Source organism: Palaemon carinicauda, chromosome 44, assembly GCF_036898095.1.
Source record: "Palaemon carinicauda isolate YSFRI2023 chromosome 44, ASM3689809v2, whole genome shotgun sequence".
Lineage (NCBI taxonomy): Eukaryota > Metazoa > Arthropoda > Malacostraca > Decapoda > Palaemonidae > Palaemon > Palaemon carinicauda.
This window is the reverse complement of record NC_090768.1, coordinates 39,518,115-39,541,838: the sequence shown is the minus strand read 5'-3', so window position 1 is coordinate 39,541,838 and position 23,724 is coordinate 39,518,115. Positions and strand designations below refer to the sequence as shown.

The 23,724-nt window shown below is 41.7% G+C and overlaps 1 protein-coding gene across 1 annotated transcript in view; it reads right to left on the bottom strand.

Moving 5' to 3' along the window:
• LOC137634439 (U5 small nuclear ribonucleoprotein 40 kDa protein) overlaps positions 1-23,724 on the bottom strand; it is a 34,929-nt gene that overhangs the window by 3,563 nt on the left and 7,642 nt on the right. The window contains exons 3-6 of the mRNA XM_068366836.1: positions 21,524-21,697; positions 5,663-5,802; positions 4,783-4,851; positions 2,910-3,113 (exon numbers count right to left, since the gene is read on the bottom strand). Coding sequence (XP_068222937.1) covers positions 2,910-3,113; positions 4,783-4,851; positions 5,663-5,802; positions 21,524-21,697 — 587 coding nt within the window. The remainder of the gene's footprint in view (positions 1-2,909; positions 3,114-4,782; positions 4,852-5,662; positions 5,803-21,523; positions 21,698-23,724) is intronic.

Genomic DNA, 23,724 nt, shown 5'->3' with positions numbered 1-23,724 from the left:
ATAAATTATTTCTTGCAGACAGAATTTAATTGTTCACCAAACTGTCAACATCCTACTGTAATACTGAAATTATGTATGGCATTCTATAAAAAAAAAACTTATAGAAAGAATCTAATGATCAGCCAGAAATTGATCTTGCTGAGAAACTAGTTAGTAAATTTGCAAACAAAATTTCAGGAAATGTTGGTGATTAATCTCAGGCAAATTGTACATTACAGCTGCATACAGGCAACTTCAATCAACACAACAACAGTTATTATATATTAAAAGTGCTTGCATATCTATTTAAACTTCCACACACATTCACTTTCATGTAGTTAACAGGGAGAAATGGAATTTCAGAAGCAAAACGTGTTATTTGAAAAAAAAAAAAAAAATCGAACTAAAATTCCTTGAGGAATTTAATACCTTACACAAGTCAATGGGAATGTTTCATCAACGTCATCTTCATTGGAGTTACACCATACTAATTACAGTTTTGTTCAGCAGGACTAAATTCCTCTATTTCCATTTCCTCTTCAACATCCTCCTAGCCATTTATTTTGTAAGTAAGACACCAGTTACAATAATTTCTAAAAATAAATGAGCTTAAAAAATAACAATCTTTCTAGTTTTTTTCCATGTAATAAAAAAGTTATGTAACCAAAAATGTACTGTGTATAAGAAAATCACAAGAACATCAAAAGACAATGTGAAATGCCTAACCATTCTATCATTGGTAATTGGTATTAAATAATACTCTAGCAAGCCCGATAACCAAAAGAAACATTACCTTATTTTCATAATTAAGAGAACCCAAGTCACATAATGATCATCATTACAGAAACATGAATTTGACAAAAAAGTGAAGACAAGAACAAGTAGCACAGGAACACAAAAAAGGTATTCTCTCCTTCTAAGTAAGAGGAGGAAGCAGGTGTTTTGAGTTGTGGTTGGAATTAGGAAGGAAATGAGGCAAAAAAAAAAAAAAAAAAATTAAAAACTAACCCTTCAACTATGAATTGTAATATATTTTCGAAGAAACGTAAAATTTAAAAATAATATGCAGGAAGGAACTAATTCTGAAAAACAAGACTGCATAGAGTAAATCAGGGAGGAGCTAAAAGTAAATTATAGCAAAAAAAAATTAGGATTAGAACAGAACACATTTAAAGAAGCACTTAACAAATATAAAAGTACCACGTTTAATAGCCTAGTATCGGAGACTTTTAACATGAATTTTGTAAACATTAGGTAGTTTCTCTATATGACTGATGACTGAATCTGTTTATGCTACATGGTTCCAACTTCTAAGCTAGAGTCGCTGCTCACAAATTAACCGATTCTTTGTAAAGAAATATCTTGATAACTCATACTGCACTCAACAAAGAAAACAATCCTAATCCTTTGTTAGTACTGAAGGACAAAGACATAGCAAAGTGTGCTGTGCACAAGATCCCAGCCAATTGTGTTTTTGGATAGGTACACAGTCAGGAATAATTGCCTATCAACAATGACTTGTACCATCTCTAATAAACTCCATGAAATGAGAAAGGTAGATAGGAAGACTATAAGTCATAACACTATCTCCTTCAGAACTGAACAAGAAATTGCAGAAAAGAGGGAAATCCTTTGAACACCTGTCAAAGGGTCATCCATGCCCTTGAACACCTGTCAAGGCTCATCCATGCCCTTACCATAAAAGAATCATCATGGGATGAGTCCAATCCTCACTTTCTCCTTGATCTCTACCATGAAGCTTTCCATATCAAATTTAGCATTTCCTTAGCAAAAACACTATACCTAAAAACTAGTGTAGTTAAATTGGTGGGAATAGAAAGACAAGAACTCCATGAAGAAGAGCTGGTTGAGACCCCACACAAGGATCTTTTGGGTATCAATTACAGTGATGTGTGAAAACAATCTTAATGAAGAGCAATCTTACCCTTTCTTGGTCAAGGTGTCCTGCTCCTGATAAATATCTTCACTTAAGGATATATGATTTCTCGTATCAGGTGTAACTGCCAAAAGAAGTTTATGAGCAAAACCCACTTACTAAACTGACAAAAACAGGCAATTGGAGATTAACTACTAAATGTAGAAAGATTTTTTTTTAGCACTTATTAGTGCTTAAATTTATTTTCAACAAGAAAAAACAGCAGACTAAACCTGTGGGAGCTTAACACGTAGAATAATAATAGTAAAACTCAAAAGAGCACTAAAGGATCACAACCAGAGGGTGTAAAAGAATGCGGATAGAGTAACTTCTTACCATCAGTCTGTTAGAAAAAAAAAACAGAAAAAATAAAAGGTCTGGTAAACCTGGGAACATTCAGGCCATAAACGTGTGATACATATGATTAATGGGGTTGTATGAAACAAACCTTGAAATACCCTATCTACATTCTCCAAAGATAAGAAAAACCAAGGATATTCTGGCTTCTCTGTAGCATATTCTATACAAACTTACCTTTCCATGCTCTTCATTTATTAATACATACATACTGTATGTATACCAAGGCACTTCCCCCAATTTTGGGGGGTAGCCAACATCTAACAAATGAAACAAAAAAGGGGACCTCTCCTCTCTACGTTCCTCCCAGCCTGACAAGGGACTCAGTCAACAGAGTTCAGCTGGTACTGGTAGTTATTGATATTCGAGTTAAATTCTTTAGCAAGGAAAATTTAAGATATATAATCTTGGATTCAAAGCAGACCAATGCCATCACAACTTGAATCGATTAAACAAAAACTAATGGATTTGAGTAATAGTAGTCCATTGTTACAGATGACAGTATTTAAAATTCATCATAATGGACTCAAGAGGCAAACACTTATGTTACTTGGGTACTCTCACATTCCAACCCAAAATTTTATACATTAATGAATACAATAAAACCCTTATATAATAAAATGGATGCATAACTTACATTTTCAAAGTTATGTTGATGTCCTTGGAAGATTTTCACGCATCGTTCCTGTGGGGCAAATGGCCGGACATCCCATATTCTAACAGTGTTATCCATTGCATTTGATAATACATAGGATCCATCTGGAGAAAGACTAAGACCAGTCACTGTATCATTGTGACCTCGCATTCTATATAGTAGACCATTTTTCCTCAAATCCCAAACCTGAAAAATAAAATAACCTTAGTACTGTATACAATTGTTGCATATATGAACAATGTGGCATTATTCAAAACTACACATGTATAGTCATCAACCCATCTAGCAAGTAGCATGAAATTAAGCAGGCAAATTTCTATTTTGAATTATCTCATAACATTGAAGATTAGGATATAACCCCTTCTCCAAACCTAATGGTACTACAGTTATCTCTCCTTCCGACTCGTGTCATTCTGCAATTTGCCAGCACTATGCTTTTTAAAACTTACCAGAGCTAAATCAAGTTTGATATCTCAGATAAAAAAAAACTATGGGTACTATTGCATATTCCTTAGTTTCTTAAGGAGTTTATAGACAATCTTGGCCTGATACTTTGATATCTTTTTATTTGCCTTCTTTTAGACAATATTAATCTTCAAATCATAATACATGTTCTTCTACAGCCCTTACTTTTACTATAATTAAAGTCTTTGGAACTATGCTTAAGCCTCTCAAACTTGTGATCTACCCTGTATTATTCTCAAATTTCTTATAGATTTTGTTGCATATCCCCTCTTCCATAATAATATTTAAGTTTGAACCTATAGGAAAACAAAATAAGGCACTAGAATGTATGCAAAGAAACATTATACAGCATAAAAAATTTAAGAACTACTTAGGAGTTGCATGTCCTTTAAGCAGCTCCTATTTTATTTACCTCTCCCTGTATATGTGAGCGATTCTCATAGCTAAGGTGGTACTTCAACCTAATTCAAGACCATGATTTACTGTCTGGGCGATATATTAACTGATGTGTATACCCAATCTTTATATGTCTTTTCATTGGCTAAAGTTGAAGTTCTTCAATATATTAAAAGGATATTGGATTCCAGTTTCACCAGTAAATGTAATTTATGGGTTATGGGAATTGAACATTTTTTAAAGTAGAAGTCAAAAGTCGAATAAGAATTTCAACTTGGCTACAACCTTTGAATTACTAAACAGTTTCAGAGGAAAGATTTCATTGTCATTTCACTAAGAATGATAATGTGAGGAGTAAGGTCAAAGCTTATCTTGTTCTCAGTCAATGGATTCTAATTGATAAAATATCCAATCCTCATACTGCTTGTTTTGATCATAAAGTAAAACCCCGCACTTGTTAATTACTAATGTTCCAAGAGACACTCTGCAAGTGTTCTCGACGTATGTCAGATTTTCACCCTATAAGGTGACATACATTCCCAACAAACATGCTGAACACATAAAAGTACTTACAACCTGAAATCATTTCATAAAAACCAGATAACTACAAACTACATCAACAAGCTTCCATGGGAAGTAGAATACAGCACTATATCGTTATTGAACAGTGTAGAGATCGACGTAAGCTGGGGTGAAACGTCGAAATATGGATTTCATTTCAACATTTAACATTTAAGGATAAGCATCAAAGCCAGAACTGACATTATGTTGAAATGACAGAGAGGGGTATTACTATATTTTTTATACTTCATTGGCCTTACTGTACACATCTGGTTTCATATTCTCTAATTGTAAATCCAGGGTCACAGTCATCAAGTTATAAAAGATAGGTAACCCAGACCACTAAATTAAGAATTACCATCATTATTATTTATTTTATACTGTACCATTGATTTAAAATTCTTAACTAATTACCAAACAATAATAAACTTACTTTCATATCATTATCAATGCCACCAGAGATCACTTGTTCTGCTGTGTCATTAAAAGTAACGGCTGTAACCTGAAAATAAATTGTAAGATAAATTTTGTTCTCAAATGTAATAAAAGTATAAATGAAGCATTTTTTAATAAACCTTTATTTATTCATGCACAAACCAACAATGATCTCCACTCCTTCCTCAATATTCTTGTATCAAGGGAGGCCCCTCAACTTCACCAATATCATCTTGCCTAAACGGTAAGAGTGAGCTCCTTTGAGAGACAAGTAACTAACACCTTAGTCAGGAGAGCTCTCTCACATTACTTTACGTGGCCTTTACTTACAATATACTAAATTGAGTAACCCAAGTCCTCATTAATAACAGATACATGAAATAGGATATCAACATAATATTACAACTTTGATGAGCCACTGGTACAATAAAGGACCCTGCCCTGACTCTTGACTATGATGGCATCATCAAGGACTTTTTTCTTAAGAAATTGTGCATGTCAGTTACAAACAAAATAAAGAAGCTCTTTGATGTACAGTATTATCAATGGGAAAATTGTATCAACAGCCCCTATCCACTGTCAAACTTATTCCTCAATGTAAGAAATCATACAACTGACATTTGTTGTATTCTATAAAATAATCCAGCTACCAATACTAACAATTTACAAGAAAAATAATGTCCAAATAATTTAATTCAAAAGATTAGCACTTTCAATATTGTCACAATCAAAATTAAAATAAAATTACAGGTCTACACATTGTAAAGATGTATCCTTTAGTTATGGTTATTCTAATTGTATAATACATTTTTGCACTAACAAAACTCACTGTTTGAAATTTTCCATAATATTCATATAAGGAAATTTTGTCACCAAACCTGAAATGGGTTTTGAAGCGTAGTGGCTGGCCTCTTTTTGCGAACATCCCAAATTAAAACAGTGCAGTCATCTCCACCGCTCACTACTAAGCTGGGACCACGACGTGCACAATGAACACAATTGACAAAACTGCTGTGACCTGTGAAATATAAATTCATATGAAATAATTTTACATACAGAACACTATTTCAAGCATATTAGCATTGAGAGATAAAATTACATTAACTGTAAAGATGTTTCTCGGTTAAAAAAAAAAGTTTCAAAAACACCCATTCATGACTTGATAATCAAACCAGTATGGGGGTCAGCAAGTCAAACTGCAAAGGATGGGGTTATACAGCAAAAGCTACCCCTTATATGCATATATTTATTACAACCACAGTCTAATTACTGTACTACTTTAAATTCATTGAGAGACTGTGCTTGACATTCAAATTTCTCTTTTCCTTCAACTTAAAGCATATATATATTTGTGGTTTGCAGCTGACTTAAATTTAAAACAGTGAACATGGAAGAATTTTCAATTGAATTTCTTCTCATTAAGATATTTTAGGTTATATCAGAATTACCCATGTGTCCAATAATAATTGTGTTTGCAACAAGCAATATAAGTGAGTGCATGTTTAGATTTTATGCATACATACGATCTCATAAGTAAACTGAGTAAAAATCTATGATGCTTGCATACCCATTGTGCCTCTGAAAGCTGTGGAGACATGGGCAATTGCAAAGAAGAGATATTTCAAGTGGGTGTAACTAAAAATTGGTAAACCTTATGACAGGGTGAACTGAGAAAACCTTATTACTGTATACCTGTATATGGATAAGTATCTGAGAAATGAGTGGTTTACAGCACAAAAGCACACAAGAGATCTAAAACAGAGACTGTCCAGGGTTGTGATTGAGTAATAGGAGAAATTTAATGGAATCCACAGCTAAAGACTTACTATACCATATAGAAAATCAGTGAAAAATGTTATTTTGATAATAAAATAAATTTTTTAATATACTTACCCGGTGATTATATAAGCTGCAGCTCTGCTGCTCGACAGAAAACTCTACGGAAAAAATCCGCCAGCGATCGCTATGCAGGTAGGGGGTGTACTTCAACAGCGCCATCTGTCGTGCAGGTACTCAGTACTCATTGTAAACAAAGAACTCAATTTTCTCCTTGGTCCACTGCGTCTCTATTGGGGAGGAAGGGAGGGTCCTTTAATATATAATCACCGGGTAAGTAAATTCAAAAATTTATTTTATTATCAAAATAACATTTTTCAATATTTAACTTAGCCGGTGATTATATAAGCTGATTCACACCCAGGGGGGTGGGTAGAGACCAGCAATAAATGTTTACATTATTATGAGCTACGGATTTTTTATTTCATTTTAGAAGTTATCAAAATAACAAAAATAAAATAAATAAGTACCTGGTAAGGAAGTCGACTTGAACAATTACTCTGCCTTTTTAAGTACATCTTCCTTACGGAGCCTCGCGATCCTCTTAGGATGCTGAGCGACCCCTAGGATCTGAAGTATGAAGGGTTGCAACCCATACCACAGGACCTCATCAAAACCTCTAATCTAGGCGCTTCTCAAGAAAAGAATTTGACCACCCGCCAAATCAACCAGGATGCGAAAGGCTTCTTAGCCTTCCGGACAACCCAAAAACAACAATAAAAACATTTCAAGAGAAAGATTAAAAAGGCTATGGAATTAGGGGATTGTAGTGGTTGAGCCCTCACCCACTACTGCACTCGCTGCTACGAATGGTCCCAGGGTGTAGCAGTTCTCGTAAAGAGACTGGACATCTTTAAGATAAAAAGACGCGAACACTGACTTGCTTCTCCAATAGGTTGCGTCCATTATACTTCGCAGAGATCTATTTTGTTTAAAGGCCACTGAAGTTGCGACAGCTCTAACTTCATGTGTCTTTACCTTCAGCAAAGCTTGGTCTTCCTCACTCAGATGGGAATGAGCTTCTCGTATTAACAGTCTGATAAAATAGGATAAAGCATTCTTTGACATAGGCAAAGATGGTTTCTTAACTGAACACCATAAAGCTTCTGACTGTCCTCGTAAAGGTTTAGTTCGTCTTAAATAGAACTTAAGAGCTCTCACAGGGCATAAGACTCTTTCTAGTTCATTTCCAACCATATTCGATAGGCTTGGAATATCGAACGATTTCGGCCAAGGACGAGAGGGTAGCTCGTTTTTGGCTAGAAAACCAAGTTGTAAAGAACATGTAGCCGTTTCAGATGAAAATCCGATGTTCCTGCTGAAGGCGTGAATCTCACTGACTCTTTTAGCTGTGGCTAAGCAAACCAGGAAAAGAGTCTTTAAAGTGAGATCTTTAAAGGAGGCTGATTGTAGCGGCTCGAACCTTTCTGACATGAGGAATCTTAGTACCACGTCTAAATTCCAACCAGGTGTAGCCAAACGACGCTCCTTCGTGGTCTCAAAAGACTTAAGGAGGTCCTGTAGATCTTTGTTGTTGGAAAGATCTAAGCCTCTGTGACGGAAGACTGATGCCAACATGCTTCTGTAACCCTTGATAGTGGGAGCTGAAAGAGATCGTTCTTTCCTCAGGTATAAAAGGAAGTCAGCTATTTGAGTTACAGAGGTACTGGTCGAGGATACAGATACTGACTTGCACCAGTTTCGGAAGACTTCCCACTTCGATTGGTAGACTCTAAGGGTGGATGTCCTCCTTGCTCTAGCAATCGCCCTGGCTGCCTCCTTCGAAAAGCCTCTAGCTCTCGAGAGTCTTTCGATAGTCTGAAGGCAGTCAGACGAAGAGCGTGGAGGCCTTGGTGTACCTTCTTTACGTGTGGCTGACGTAGAAGGTCCACCCTTAGAGGAAGAGTTCTGGGAACGTCCACTAGCCATCGAAGTACCTCGGTGAACCATTCTCTCGCGGGCCAGAGGGGAGCAACTAACGTCAACCTTGTCCCTTCGTGAGAGGCGAACTTCTGCAGTACCTTGTTGACAATCTTGAACGGGGGGAATGCATATAGGTCTAGATGTGACCAATCTAGGAGAAAGGCATCTATATGAACTGCTGCTGGGTCCGGGATTGGTGAGCAATATATTGGGAGCCTCTTGGTCATCGAGGTTGCGAAGAGATCTATGGTAGGCTGGCCCCATGTGGCCCAAAGTCTCTTGCACACATCCTTGTGTAGGGTCCATTCTGTTGGAATGATTTGTCCCTTCCGACTGAGGCAATCTGCCATGACATTCAAGTTGCCTTGGATGAACCTCGTTACTAGTGAAATGTTTAGATCTTTTGACCAGATGAGCAGGTCCCTTGCGATCTCGTACAACGTCATAGAGTGGGTCCCTCCTTGCTTGGAGATGTACGCCAAAGCCGTGGTGTTGTCCGAGTTCACCTCCACCACTTTGCCTTGAAGGAGAGACTTGAAGCTTTTCAAGGCCAGATGAACTGCCAGTAGCTCCTTGCAGTTGATATGCATTGTCCTTTGACTCGAGTTCCAAGTTCCCGAGTATTCCCGACCGTCTAATGTCGCGCCCCAGCCCGTGTCCGATGCGTCCGAGAAGAGAACGTGGTTGGGAGTCTGAACAGCCAGGGGCAGACCCTCTCTGAGGCTGATACTGTCCGTCCACCAAGTCAGGGAAGACTTCATCTTCTCGGAAATGGGGATCGAGACCGCTTCTAGCGTCTTGTCCTTTTTCCAGTAAACAGCTAGGTGATATTGAAGAGGACGGAGGTGTAGTCTTCCTAACGATACGAACTGTTCCAGGAATGATAGTGTCCCTATCAGACTCATCCACTGCCTGACTGAACATCGTTCCTTCTTCAGCATCTTCTGGATGCATAACTGGGCTTGACTTGTTCTGGGGGCCGACGGAAAAGCCCGAAAAGCTAGACTGTGAATCTCCATCCCTAAATACACAATAGTTTGGGATGGGACCACTTGAGACTTTTCCATATTGACCAGGAGACCCAATTCCTTGGTCAGATCTAGAGTCCACTTTAGATCCTTCAGACAGCGACGACTGGAAGAAGCTCTTAGAAGCCAGTCGTCCAAATAGAGGGAGGCTCTGATGTCCGCTAAATGGAGGAATTTGGCTACATTCCTCATCAGCCTCGTAAACACAAGAGGAGCTGTGCTTAGGCCAAAGCATAGGGCTTGAAACTGGTAGACAACCTTTTCGTAAACGAATCTCAGAAAAGGTTGGGAGTCTGGGTGGATGGGGACGTGAAAGTATGCGTCCCTTAGGTCTAAAGAGACCATCCAGTCTTCCCTTCTGACCGCTGCTAGAACGGACTTTGTGGTCTCCATGGCGAACGTCTGCTTTGTGACAAAGACATTCAGCGCACTGACGTCTAGCACCGGCCTCCACCCTCCTGTCTTCTTTGCCACTAAGAAGAGACGGTTGTAGAAGCCCGGGGTTTGATGGTCCAGGACTTTGACTACCGCTCCCTTTTCTAGTAAGAGAGACACCTCCTGTTTCAATGCTCGTCTCTTGTCTTCCTCTCTGTACCTGGGAGAGAGATCGATGGGAGACGTTGCTAGAGGGGGTTTTCGTACAAATGGGATCTTGTACCCCTCTCTGAGCAACTTCACAGATTGTGCATCTGCGCCTCTCTTCTCCCAGGTCTGCCAGAAGTTCTTGAGTCTGGCTCCCACTGCTGTCTGAAGAAGCTGGCAGTCAGACTCTGCCTTTAAAGGACTTGGTTCCTTTCTTCTTCCCACGTCTCCCTTCGGCACGAGCACCTCCTCTGCTGGAGGCTCTGCCACGAAAGGGCGGAATAAATCGGGACGCTGGAGTGTCCATCCTTGGTCTAGCTGACAAGGTAGGCAAAGGGGTGGCTTTGCGGGCAGAGGACGCAACCAGGTCATGGGTGTCCTTCTGTATCAAAGAAGCAGCAATCTCCTTAATCAAGTCCTCTGGAAAAAGGCACTTAGAGAGAGGAGCAAACAGAAGTTCGGATCTTTGACAAGGTGTCACTCCAGCTGACAGGAAAGAGCAAAGGTTCTCACGCTTCTTGAGGACTCCGGATACGAACGATGCAGCAAGCTCACTAGACCCGTCATGTATGGCCTTGTCCATGCAGGACATGATGAGCAAGGAAGATTCCTTCTCAGTCGGGGAGATCTTCCTGCTCAAAGCTCCCAGACACCAGTCTAAAAAGTTGAAGACCTCGAAGGCTCTAAATATCCCTTTCAACAGATGGTCTAGGTCCAAAGGTGACCAGCATATCTTAGAGCGTCTCATGGCTAGCCTGCGGGGAGAGTCTACAAGACTTGAGAAGTCGCCCTGGGCAGAGGCAGGAACTCCCAAGCCGAGAACTTCTCCCGTGGCATACCAGACGCTCGATCTGGAAGAGAGTCTAGCAGGGGGAAACGTAAAGGCTGTCTTCCCTAGACTCTTTTTGGACTGCATCCATTCTCCTATAACTCGTAAAGCTCTCTTGGACGAGCGTGCGAGGACGAGTCTAGTAAAGGCAGGCGAGGATGACTGCGTACCTAAAGCAAACTCTGACGGAGGAGAGCGTGGAGCCACAGACACAAACTGGTCCGGAAACATCTCTTTGAACAGAGCAAGAACTTTTCTAAAGTCCAAAGAGGGTTGCGTGGACTTGGGCTCGTCAAGGTCCGAATGTGGTTCATCAACGTGTGCCGCATCGTCATCATCAGAGAGTCCATCATCCGAGAATTGAGGAGGAAGCGGCAATGGAGTAGGTATCGGCTGGTTAGCTGAGTCCGGTCGCACGGGTGCACGCGTGACTGAACCGGACGCAACGTCATGGAACTGATGCCCAGTCTGTGAGCTGGCAACAACCATAGCAGCGCGGGGACGCACAGCGTCTACTCCAGACTGTCTAGTCTGATGTGGGCGAGCAGAGGCAACCACACTGGGTTGCGGAGGTTGACGCACCGCGTCAAAACAAAACAACTCTGACGGTTGTTGTACCTCGCGAACGTCAACGGAAGGTTCCGTGCGTCGCTGAACGTCAACATGCGCATGGGTGGCGGGACTCTCTCAGCTGGAGTGCGCAAGAAGGTCGCCTCAGCGTCCACAGGACGCACAACCGAGAGTGTGGTTGGTTGTAGGCAAGAGGTTGGTGCAGCAGCAACCTTCTCCGCACGAAAGTCCTGCATCAGAGACGTTAATTGGTACTGCATGGTCTGCAGCAAAGACCATTTAGGGTCTGCAGGAGCAGGTGCGGCGACAGACGGTGTAACTGCCTGAGGCGGTACCGCTTTGCCTCTCTTAGGAGGTGAGCAGTCATCGGAAGACTGCAGCAAGTCCGAACTGACCCAGTGGCTACAACTGGGCCGTTGGACTTGCGCGGAAGGGACCGACTTGCGCTTAAGAGGTCGTGAGACCTTGGTCCATGGTTTCTTACGAGAAACCTCATCCGCAGACGAGGAATAAATGGGCTCTCTCGTCTTTGTGTGGGTGGGGCGATCTTGGGTAGATACGCCCGAAACCACGGAGGGAACGTCTGTTCGCTGATTAAAGCCTCTCGAACCCATTGGTCGTACGACATTGCTTCTCCCCTGGACTTGGGAGCTTGCAAGAGGTCCCGGACTAGGAGGACAACAGGCACGAACAGACGAACCCTCAAGCGCAACACTATCCACAACACTATCACTCACTTTACCACTTCCCACTGCACTTTTACACTTCAGCTCCTTGACGTCCGCCATGAGCTGGTTACGGTCACTAGCCAGGGACTCAACTCTCTCACCCAGAGCTTGGATGGCACGCATCATGTCAGCCATCGAAGCTTCCTGAGTGCCAGAAGGGGGATCAGGAGCAACCACTACAGGGGAAGGAATAGGTTGAAGGGCATGAGGAGAGGAAAAATCAACAGAATGAGATGAACTTCTCCTGACTATCTCTCTCTAGCCTACGTGTATATTTTTGGAATTCGATAAAATCGAATTCCGAAAGCCCAACGCATTCCTCACATCGATCTTCCAATTGACAGGTTTTATCCCGACAATTGGAACAAACGGTGTGAGGATCGATAGAGGCCTTCGGAAGACGCCTTGAACAGTCCCTAGCATTACACTTCCTGAATTTTGGGACTTGAGAAGGGTCAGCCATTTTGAATTGGTCAAAGGGGAATTCAAAAACTATCCAAAGTCATCAACAAATAATCCGATATCAAAAAAAGAATGCAAGGATTTATTGAAGAGAAAGCCTGCACAGCGAAAGCTCAAAACTAGAATAGTGTACTTCACCAAATAGTTGTGAAAACAAATCCAGTTAGCAACAGCGAATTAGTAGGTCTTGCCGGTAGCACGACAGAGAGAAAATTGAGTTCTTTGTTTACAATGAGTGCTGAGTACCTGCACGACAGATGGCGCTGTTGAAGTACACCCCCTACCTGCATAGCGATCGCTGGCGGATTTTTTCCGTAGAGTTTTCTGTCGAGCAGCAGAGCTGCAGCTTATATAATCACCAGCTAAGTTAAATATTGAAAAATTGCTTTTGTAATACCAAGCATGTTTGTGGCAATTTTCATTGAAGTAACTTTAAATATTTCTTAAAATATACAAACATGAAGTCTTTTAGGTAGCAGTATTCTTAGTGCAAGGTGAAAGCTGTTGAAGCATATTAATAAGGTACCTGACTGGAGGTGGGTAAGTGAGAAGCAATCACAATTAAACAAACATCACCTTTCCTTTGGGAACAGGGACAATGCAGATGGTTTGAGCTGGGATTATGATTGAAGATTTCAGGCTTGAATACTTTAGATACTAAGTTCACTAACCAACATTTTTAATATATTGTACCATGTTCACTCTTATGATGGTAAAAGTGTCCTGTGATACCTTACTGACATTCATCTTATCACTGCCCAAAAACATATTTTCCTGAGCCATGTACATGAAAAAGAATCTAATTGCTCTCATAAACTATGCTCCTATACAGCCTGGCACTCTGGTGCATAAGCTGATAAGGGTATATGCCACATATATACTTTTGACTCTGCTTACTCTTGAAATATTTCAGGGGAACCTCGTCCCACACACACATATACTGTCTCTGCATCGTCCATTTACAGAAAGTAAGCAATGTTGTTGCTGAATCCTTCAACAAAAACCTCGCTAAATTGGTACATGGTGCAAATTATGAGGGATGAAGTTGAACCCTAACAAAACTCAAAATAGGATTTTAAGTACCCAGTAGGTCAAAGATTGTGGATCCTTAACATCCTATTTTCATTGAATGTGAAACGTGTCTTAACTCAATACTGTGCAACCACATAAAATTCTATGGTCTTCAGCAGCTAACTCTTATCTTAAATTTTAATACTTAATCTGTACCATCGTTCAGTTAGTATTTCATTAAGATTCTCCAGATTGTACCATCTAGTACATATTACATCAAATGCAGTTACAAGTAATTCTAACAATATGTTATTTTTATTAATAAAATAAATTTTTGAATATACTTACCCGATAATCATGTAGCTGTCAACTCCGTTGCCCGACAGAATTCTATGGAGGGATACGCCAGCTATCACAATACTAGAAGGGGGTGTATTTACCAGCGCCACCTGTGGCCAGGTACTCAAGTACTTCTTGTTGACACCTCCTCAATTATTCCTCGGTCCACTGGTTCTCTATGGGGAGGAAGGGAGGGTCGATTAAATCATGATTATCGGGTAAGTATATTCAAAAATTTATTTTATTAATAAAAATAACATTTTTCAATATTAAACTTACCCGATAATCATGTAGCTGATTCACACCCAGGGGGGTGGGTGAAAACCAGTGTACAAGATTAAAGGATAGCTAAGTATCCCATATTTCATATAATCAGTTATCCACAATAACAATGAAATAATAAGTACCTGGTAAGGAAGTCGACTTGAACCGTTACTCTGCCTTTAATAAGATCGTCTTCCTTACTGAGCGCAGCGTTCCTCTTGGGAGGCTGAATCAACTCAAAGGTGCTAAAGTATACAGGGCTGCAACCCATACTAAAGGACCTCATCACAACCTTTAACCTTGGCGCTTCTCAAGAAAGAATTGACCACCCGCCAAATCAACAAGGATGTGGAAGGCTTCTTAGCCGACCGTACAACCCATAAAAAGTATTCAAGAGAAAGGTTAAAAAGTTATGGGATTATGGGAATGTAGTGGCTGAGCCCTCGCCTACTACTGCATTCGTTGCTACGAATAGACCCAGGGTGTAGCAGTACTCGTAAAGAGACTGGACATCTTTGAGATAGAATGATGCGAACACTGACTTGTTTCTCCAATAGGTTGCATCCATAACACTCTGCAGAGAACGGTTCTGTTTGAAGGCCACTGAAGTAGCCACAGCTCTCACTTCATGTGTCCTTACCTTCAGCAAAGCAAGGTCTTCTTCCTTCAGATGAGAATTTGCTTCTCTAATCAGAAGCCTGATGTAGTAAGAAACTGAGTTCTTAGACATTGGTAGAGAAGGCTTCTTGATAGCACACCATAAGGCTTCTGATTGTCCTCGTAATGGTTTTGACCTTTAGATAGTACTTAAGAGCTCTAACTGGGCAAAGTACTCTCTCCAGTTCGTTCCCCACCATGTTGGACAGGCTTGGGATCTCGAACGACTTAGGCCAAGGACGGGAAGGAAGCTCGTTTTTAGCCAAAAAACCGAGCTGTAAGGAACATGTAGCCGTTTCAGATGTGAAACCTATGTTCCTGCTGAAGGCGTGGATCTCACTTACTCTTTTACCTGTTGCTAAGCACACGAGGAAAAGAGTTTTTTAATGTGAGGTCCTTAAAAGAGGCTGATTGGAGCGGTTCAAATCCTGATGACATTAGGAACCTTAGGACCACGTCTAGATTCCAGCCTGGAGTGGACAACCGACGTTCCTTTGAGGTCTCAAAAGACCTAAGGAGGTCCTGTAGATCTTTGTTGGAGGAAAGATCCAAGCCTCTGTGGCGGAAAACCGCTGCCAACAAACTTCTGTAACCCTTGATCGTAGGAGCTGATAGGGAGCTTACGTTCCTTAGATGTAACAGGAAGTCAGCAATCTGGGTTACATTGGTACTGGTTGAGGAAAACTGCATTGGCCTTGCACCAGCTTCGGAAGACTTCCCATAAAGACTGATAGACTCTGAGAGTGGATGTCGTCCTTGCTCTGGCAATCGCTCTGGCTGCCTCCTTCGAAAAGCCTCTAGCTCTTGAGAGTCTTTCGATAGTCTGAAGGCAGTCAGACGAAGAGCGTGGAGGTTGGGAGTACCTTCTTTACGTGAGGTTGACGCAGAAGGTCCACTCTAGGAGGAAGAGTCCTGGGAACGTCGACCAGCCATTGCAGTACCTCAGTGAAACATTCTCTCGCGGGCCAGAGGGGAGCAACCAACGTCAGCCGTGTCCCTTTGTGAGAGGCGAACTTCTGAAGTACCCTGTTGACAATCTTGAACGGCGGGAATGCATACAGGTTGAGATGGGACCAATCCAGCAGAAAGGCCTCCACGCGAACTGCTGCTGGGTCTGGAATCGGAGAACAATACAAGAGGAGCCTCTTGGTCATCGAGGTAGCGAATAGATCTATGGTTGGCTGATCCCACAGGGCCCAAAGTCTGCTGCAAACATTCTTGTGAAGGGTCCACTCTGTGGGGAAGACCTGACCCTTCCGGCTGAGGCGATCTGCCATGACATTCATATCGCCCTGAATGAGCCTCGTTACCAGCGTGAGCTTTCGATCTTTTGACCAAATGAGGAGGTCCCTTGCGATCTCGAACAACTTCCTCGAATGAGTCCCTCCCTGCTTGGAGATGTAAGCCAAGGCTGTGGTGTAGTCGGAGTTCACCTCCACCACCTTGTTAAGCTGGAGGGACTTGAAGTTTATCAAGGCCAAATGAACTGCCAACAACTCCTTGCAATAGATGTGAAGTGTCCTTTGCTCCTGATTCCATGTTCCCGAGCATTCCTGTCCGTCCAGTGTCGCACCCCAGCCCGTGTCCGATGCGTCCGAGAAGAGACGGTGGTGGAGGACTGAACAGCCAATGGTAGACCTTCCTTGAGAAGAATGCTGTTCTTCCACCACGTTAGAGTAGACCTCATCTCTTCGGAAACAGGAACTGAGCCCGTCTCTAGCGTCATGTCCTTTATCCAGTGAGCAGCTAGATGATACTGAAGGGGGCGGAGGTGGAGTCTCCCTACTCGATGAACAGGGCCAGCGATGAAAGTGTCCCTGTTAGACTCATCCACTGCCTGACTAAGCATCGGTTCCTTCTCAGCATGCTCTGGATGCATTCTAGGGCTTGGAAGATCCTTGGGGCCGACGGACAAGTCCGAAAAGCTCGACTCTGAAGATCCATACCCAAGGAGACAATGGTCTGGGATGGGACGAGCTGGGACTCCTCAAAATTGACCAGGAGGCCCAGTTCCTTGGTCAGATCCATAGTCCATTTGAAAATCTCCAGACAGCGACGACTTGAGGGAGCTCTTAAAAGCCAGTCGTCTGACGGAGCCGGACACAAGATCATGATACTGCTGCACAGTCTGTAAACTGTCAATCATGGGCAAGCGAGGAAGTACAGTGACAACCCGAATCTGTCTAGACTGTCTGGGTCGTACAGACAACTCCTTAACGGGTTGCTGAGGTTGCCCACTGCGTCACAACAAGTCCCTTCTGTTGGTTGTTGAACGTCTTCCCCGTGACACATTGACTCCGTAAACAAAAAATCCTCTAACAAGGACTAAGCTTGGACTGCATGTCATGCAACACAGCTCAAGGTCTATGGGAGCAAGTGTGGTAACAGACGGGATTAGCGGCTGAAGTGTAACCATTACCTTCCCTGTAAGCATGTTATGCTTAAATAAAAGTCCATAAGAGGTTATGCAGCTAAAGGCTCCCTCCAAATGACAGAGTCCTCAAGGGAATATCAGAAGGAGGGAGAAAAGAACTTTCTCATCTACAGGGACCTTATCCTAGAAAAGCTAAGTTCTCTGAGTGAGGGTTCACTGGTGCAAAGCAGCAGACTAGAAGGCAACGTTATGAAACTGCTTGACAGTCTAGTGAGTTGGCAACAACCCAAGATGTGTTGAGAAGCATGCGGTAAGGTATGCAGAGCATGATGTATGCAGAGTATGCTGTATGCAGAGCATGCTGAATGCAGAGCATGCTGTATGCAGAGCATGTTGTATGCAGAGCATGCTGAATGCAGAGCATGCTGAATGCTGAGCATGTAGGAAGTAGAGCCTGCTGTAAGCAGAGCCTGCTGAAAGGAAAGCAGAGCGTGTGCATGGCGTTTAACATTTCTCAGAAATTCCATGACCAGTGCTAGAGTGCTTAATGCATGCTTGCATGGGGTTTAAACCATGGTATGCTGAACAGCAGAGTCAGAACGAGCTGGAACAACAACAGAGGTTTCCTCAACTTGAGGGAAAACCTGAGGTTCAGACTGCATAGGCTGAACAACAGACGGAGCAGAAGGCAGGTGCAAGGGTGAAGGAGGTTGACTCCTAGCAAGAGTTGCACCCAAGGATTGTACCAGCTGAGCGGAGGACGGAGGCGGAGTAGTCCGTTCCTGTTCCTGAGAGATGAGTGGAGCATGAGAAGGTTGAGGCTGCGCAGAACAAGGTAAAGTTCTAGCAAGCTGAGGCTCCTGAGGCGCAAGTGCATGGTGTAGATGAGCTTGCCTAGATGAGGGTTGAACTCGGTGCAGCGCTGGTTGAGCAGACAGACTCACGGAGGGGAGAGGTTGTTGTACCCCAACCGAGAGTTGCACCACTGGAGGAGCAGCAAGGGGAGGAGGAGGAAGAGTGTAACTCTCCTGATCCCAAAGCAAGGGTTGCCTTAAAGAAGGCTGAGGCTGAACAACACTGTGAACAGCAAACTCCGAAAGTGGTTCAACATCGTACGCCTGGCAGATGGAGCTGCGACTGGGTGCAGCGAGTGCAGGCGGGTGCAGCACAGGCTGAACGGGTGCAGGAGGTTGGTGCACCACCGGTGCAGGCGGGTGCAGCATAGGCTGAACGGGTGCAGGAGGTTGGTGCACCACCGGTGCAGGCGGGTGCAGCACAGGCTGAACGGGTGCAGGAGGTTGGTGCACCACCGGTGCAGGCGGGTGCAGCACAGGCTGAACGGGTGCAGGAGGTTGGTGCACCACAGGTGCAGGAGGTGCAACACTCTCAGCACGACACTCACGCATCAAGTCCGAAAGCTGTGCTTGCATGGACTGTAGTAGAGTCCACAACATCATACGCCTGGCAGATGGTACTGTGATCAGGCGGAGCGAGTGTAGGAGGAGGGAGTGTAGGCGGAGGCGGTGGAGCAACACTCTCAGCCCGACACTCACTCATCAAGTCCGAAAACTGTGCTTGCATGGACTGTAGTAGAGTTCACAACATCGTACGCCTGGCAGATGGTGCTGCGACCAGGCGGAGCAGGTGCAGGCTGGGCGAGCACAGGTGCAGCGAGAACAGGTGGAGGGAGTGCAGGCGGTGCAACACTCTCAGCCCGACACTCACGCATCAAGACCGAAAGTTGTGACTGTATGGACTGCAGTAGAGTTAACTTGGGGTCGGCAGACACTAAGTTCTGCTGAGGTAAAGCCTTAACAGCAGAGATCTGTTGTGGCAGAACCTTACTCCTCTAAGTCGGAGTGTAATCAACTGATGACTTAGGAGAGTCAGAGCTAACCCAACGACTGCATTCGGGTTGTGAACTTTAACTTCGTACGTCTGGCATAGGTCTGGACTTAACGTTTAAGAAGTCTTGAGACCTGAGACCAGCGTTACTCTGCCTTTATTTTCTCCCCTAATCTCTTCTGCAGACGAGCAAAATAAGGGCTCAATCGTCTGCGGGTGGGAGTGACGGTCTCGGTAAGACACGCCCACAACCACCGAGAATACTTCTGTGCGCCGATCAAGGCCTGCTGAACCCTTATGCCCTTCGACATTGCTTCTCCCCTGGGCTTGGGAGCTTGCAAGAGGTCCCGGACTGGGAGGACGACTGGCGCGCACAAAAGTACCCTCACGCACTAATCACTTTGATTTCTGTTTGCACTTATTTCACTGAACTCGAAACTTAAGTGGTTTGTACCTGAAATACGCAATTCTATCCTTTCTCAAAGTTAGTAATTGCGAAAACAGAATTACAATGTAACAGAAAAATCTAATGAAAGATAAATCAGTGGTTGGAAAGAGACTAAACACTAGATCACTCTAGAAACGTTTAGTTTCTTCCCCTAAAGAGACTAGGGAGAAGAGCAAAAATCGATAATGACGTTACTCGTACGCCTGGCAGGCTTGAATGAAACGTTTATCCTCTTTCTCCCTCCGTCTCTATCTCTCTCTCTCTCTCTCTCTCTCTCTCTTGACTTAGAACCTGAGAGAAGAGCCCAATCATATATATCGTTAAAACATATTATTGTTAAAGGAAAAAACTGAAAAGTTCCTTTATTAGTCTCAAAACCATTAAGTTAAGAAAGAATGAACAAAACGCTAGACACGGTTACTCTTACTGCAACGTGAAACCGTGAACATTCTTTCTCTATCGTAACGATAGAGTGCAAGTTGAACGTTCTGAACGTCAACAACTGCAGAGACAAAACAAAACGTTAGTTCAGCTTTGAAAACAGTACGAGACTGTCAAAGAAAATCTTTCAAACTCTGTGGCGGAAATAGCATAATATGTTAACAGGTAAAACCGAAATGACGGGCTCAAAGTTTATTAACTTCGGTAAAAGACCGCCTACTATTAGGAAGGTCGAATATAAACAAATATAAAAATTAATTTTAATGAGTTTATAATAAAAGGAAGTTAATCGAAGAGGCCTATAAGAGGCGGAGAGATATAAAATAAATCTATAACTTTGTTAAGCAAAATTAAGAAAAAGAGTCTATACTCTCTTAGACACCAACACTTCCGTCTAAGGGAAGGGTCGGCCATTGAAAGGTGAACGAGAGTTCATACTCTCTCGTCACCAAAAATAATCAAAATTAATCAAATTAATTCCAAAAGCTAACTAAGCTAATATAGAAGTTTTCCAGTAAAGCGACAGCCGAAATCAAAGAGAAATACTTCACCAAAGTCGTGAAAATACTCCAAGAACATAAGCGTATCCCAGAACGTCTTGCCGGAAGCACGACAGAGGAATAATTGAGGAGGTGTCAACAAGAAGTACTTGAGTACCTGGCCACAGGTGGCGCTGGTAAATACACCCCCTTCTAGTATTGTGATAGCTGGCGTATCCCTCCATAGAATTCTGTCGGGCAACGGAGTTGACAGCTACATGATTATCGGGTAAGAATATTGAAAAATTGCCTTGTACTTCACAAGGCTCAATATTACACAGTACTCTGTAAGTTGCAAAGAAATTCTAACAATATTTCCTTGTAATTCACAGGGCTCAATATTACACAGTATACTATAACTTTTATTCCAGCTGTCATCAGACTGTGGAATGATTTTCCTAATATGATAGTTGAATCAGAGGAACTTAAAAAATCCAAACCTGCTGCTAATGCTTTTCTGTTGAATAGGTTGATACAAGTCTTAGTTCATAGTTTATCTATTTGATGTATCTATTCAACGCTGTTACTTATCTTGATATAGTTTGCAATTGTTTATTATTTCTCATTTATAGTCTATTTGCTACTGGTACTTCTCTATTTCCTTTCTGCACTGGACTGTTTTCCCTGTTGCAGCCCTTGAGCTTGTATTATTCTACTTTTCAAATTCTAAAAATAATAATAAAATAATATTACTAGTAATTCAAATCTTGTAACAAAATATAACAAAAACTAGGTCTTTCTAGGCTGTAGTATGACAGTTATCAGGGAAATTACAAAGATAAGGCTGAAGCTTAACCCGCAGACTTTACCCGTGAAGAATTTTGAAAATTACTAATAATGTACTGTATTTAAATTCAACAAACCTTTCAGCTTTTTTACTCTTGTTCCACTCGTTGTGTCCCAACACATCACTGTTTTATCAGCAGATGCAGTGTATAAAGTTGCTCCATCTGTAGAGAAGTGCATGTCTGTAATAGCATTTGTGTGCCCCATCAGCATTCCAAAGTTTTCACACTCGCCATACACGTTCCAAAACACTGGAAAAAAAGGAAAAAGTATCATTATAACTCTGACATGAAATCCCTCATTAAATATAATGCTGTACATACAGTAAGGATATTATTGTTATCAATATAATCATCCAACAGAAATATCTATGGTGAATATTGTATATAGCAAATAATTGCAAGGCTATGGCCCCAGAAATAAAAATATAAAAGAAATTAATAAATAATAAAATTCAAACAGCTGTATATATTTCTTTAAACACATAATAATAATAATAATAATAATAATAATAATAATAATAACAATAATAATAATATCATTAAATAAATAATATTCCAGCAAGCAATGTATACTTTCAAGTACATTATAAATCTTTTTATTCATCTCGCTATTTTTTTTCTTCTGAAGTAATTTTCGTAAATTTCTAAAGGAGGGTATAAGTGATAAACAGTGATTACAGAAAGTTCTCTCAGATTCCAAACTTTATGTGGTAGAGCCCAACATTTGTAGTAAAGGCCACAGCAACAAGTATTATAATGAGGTAACACCATCAGTCGCAAATTATGAGGGGTAAGGTTTCTCGGGATTTGAGAACAATAACAAACCTCTAGACTTTTAAAGCAACTAGGTAAGGGTCACTTCCTATCAATGTTTTTAAATTGCCATAACATATCCTCCAGCCTCTACATCCCTAACTCAAAAGCCTGCCCATCAGATGCAGTAGGTACAATCAAATTCAATAGTTTGCCAACAATCACAGACCATTACTTGCCTAATGTATAGGGTGTGTTAGGTTCACAGACATCTAGAGAATGCCAGTGGTCATATGAATTGAACGTACACTTCAAGCAGTGGGCATTGCCCAGCCAGATTAAAAAGATTAAATGTGTAAAACAGGCCATGAGCATAGAAGTGTCAAGGAGGGAGTGTAGAGAATATGGGATATGAAGGGGTACAGTTAATGAAAGGGAATAGATGGATACAGAAAACATGAGGAATAAATGGAAGTGAATTAAAAATGAGTGGAGCAGATGCCCAAGCACAGACCAGCTAAGCCAAGCACAGCACCCCTTTCCATTTCACCTACCATTGTGAACAATGGAAATATTGGTCGCCAAACTCAATCAATTCAAGAAAAATGGTGCTTTAGACAAATGCACTAAAAGACACTAGTTAAGAGTTGAAATGAGTGCATACAGAATAAGCAGTTTACAGCTGTGACTAGATTGTTGGATGATTCTAATCAAGCAGTTGAATTGGTTGAACTTCTAAGTTGAAACTTGTAGCAAATGTTTTTATGTTGAACAGGCAGATGTAAGTCTCTCTTCCTACTTCAAGTATGATAGATCTTTTACTGTTACTGATCTTGAAAGCTTTTTCTCTATTCATTACTTATCATATAGTTTGCTTACTTCCTTATTCCCCCTCTTGACAGGGCTATTTTCCCCCTTTTGGAGCCCTTGGGCTTACTGAATACAATCATGCATTTCCAACTAGGATTTTAGCATGTCTAGTAATAATAAAAATACAACACAGATTTCCACTAGTTGCTTCGAGTTTGGTGACAGTACCGTCATTATATTTATAATCAAGATTTCTCTGAATATGCTAACTATACTGTAACTACTTAAATGTTCACCATTTATCCTTCCATAATGACTTGTCACTGTAACCAAATACTGCAAGAAGTTTATAGTTTTTGATAAAAACTTCTAAAGATTCATTTATTGGAGAGGAAAATCCTTAAAATTTTCATCTTTCTAACCAAAATTGTAAACTTGATAGCAAATAAAGTGCAGTAATTTTATATAGGCCATCTCCGAATAGGGTACTAGTTTGTTCCAACACATATACAAACCCTCATCTTTTAATAGAAGTATGCTTTCAGCACATCTGGAACTTGGCTGCTAAAATCTATAAGGTGTAGCTTCTTAATTTTTAGGCGCCAGATAGTACAGACATATTATTAATATAACTAGCTGAGCTACAACCCTAGTTGGAAAAGCAGGAAGCTGTAAGCCCAAGGGCTCCAACAGGGAATCTAGCCCAGTGAGGA